The following is a 1,002-nucleotide window of genomic DNA, read 5'->3' as shown; positions in this document are numbered from 1 at the left end:
TTCTTGGCCACCAGGGCACATTGCTGGCTCGTGGGCATCCTGTTGTCCCCCAGCACTCCCGGGTCCCTTTCCCCAGAGCTGCTCTCCAGCAGGTCACCCCCAACCTGTACTGGTGTGTGGGGTTATTCCTCCCCAGGTGCAGCACCCTGCACTCGCCCCTGTTGAACTTCATTAGGTTCCTCTCCACCCAACTCTCCAGCCTGGCGAGGTCACGCTGAATGGAGTCACAGCCTTCTGGCGTGTCAGCCACTCCTCCCAGTGCTGTGTCATCAGTGAACTTGCTGATGGTACACTCTACCCCTTAATCCAGCTCATTGATGGATATATTGCAGAGGACTGGACCCAGTACTGACCCCTGAGGGACACCACTCATTACTGACCTCCAACTGGACTCTGCACCACTAACCACAACCCTCTGAGCTCTATCTGCCAGCCACTGTTCAATCCACCCCACTGTCCATTCATCTAACCCACCTCAATTCACCTCAAATTCACCTCAAATTAAGCTGCTTTGGCTCCCTGCTGTAGCAGGTTCATTGCCCAGCCTGACCCTGGGAAGCAATTCCCGCTTTCCCCAAATTGCCAGAGTTTTGGGCCGGCTCAGCGGGTGCCACGCCGGGTACTGAACGGTGCCTCCAACATCCCCCCTCGCTCCTCCGCACCTCTTCTCAGCACCTTTCCTATTTTATTTTCTTTCTTGTTTTTCCCCAGAAATGAGCTTCTCTTACACTTGAAGACGTACAACATCTACTACGAAGGGCAAAACTTACAGCTGCGGCACCGGGAGGTAAGAAACCACCGGGGCAGGGACCCAGCTCATCTCTGGCAGGAGAGGAGGGAAAAAGAAACCCCAAAAACGGAGGGAATCGGGTTGGGTTCAGATTCGTGAGGGGAAAAAAAAAAAATAGCCTTTTCGTAATATTGATGGCGGCGTGCGTTCGGGATGTTGAGGTGCCCGTCTCTCGCGCAGGAGGAAGGCGAACTCATCGTGGAGGGGCTCCT

At 54.7% G+C, this 1,002-nt stretch overlaps 1 protein-coding gene across 1 annotated transcript in view; it reads left to right on the top strand.

The window, feature by feature from the left end:
- Nucleotides 1-1,002, top strand: part of RASSF2 (Ras association (RalGDS/AF-6) domain family member 2) — a 9,066-nt gene that overhangs the window by 1,962 nt on the left and 6,102 nt on the right. Inside the window, exons 2-3 of the mRNA XM_009880102.1 lie at nucleotides 712-787; nucleotides 971-996. Of these exons, the coding sequence (XP_009878404.1) occupies nucleotides 712-787; nucleotides 971-996 (102 nt within the window). The remainder of the gene's footprint in view (nucleotides 1-711; nucleotides 788-970; nucleotides 997-1,002) is intronic.

The sequence above is a fragment of the Charadrius vociferus genome, unplaced genomic scaffold (assembly GCF_000708025.1).
Source record: "Charadrius vociferus isolate BGI_N301 unplaced genomic scaffold, ASM70802v2 scaffold1442, whole genome shotgun sequence".
Classification (NCBI taxonomy): domain Eukaryota; kingdom Metazoa; phylum Chordata; class Aves; order Charadriiformes; family Charadriidae; genus Charadrius; species Charadrius vociferus.
The sequence above is the reverse complement of the archived record's forward strand: the minus strand, read 5'-3'. Positions and strand labels throughout refer to the sequence as shown.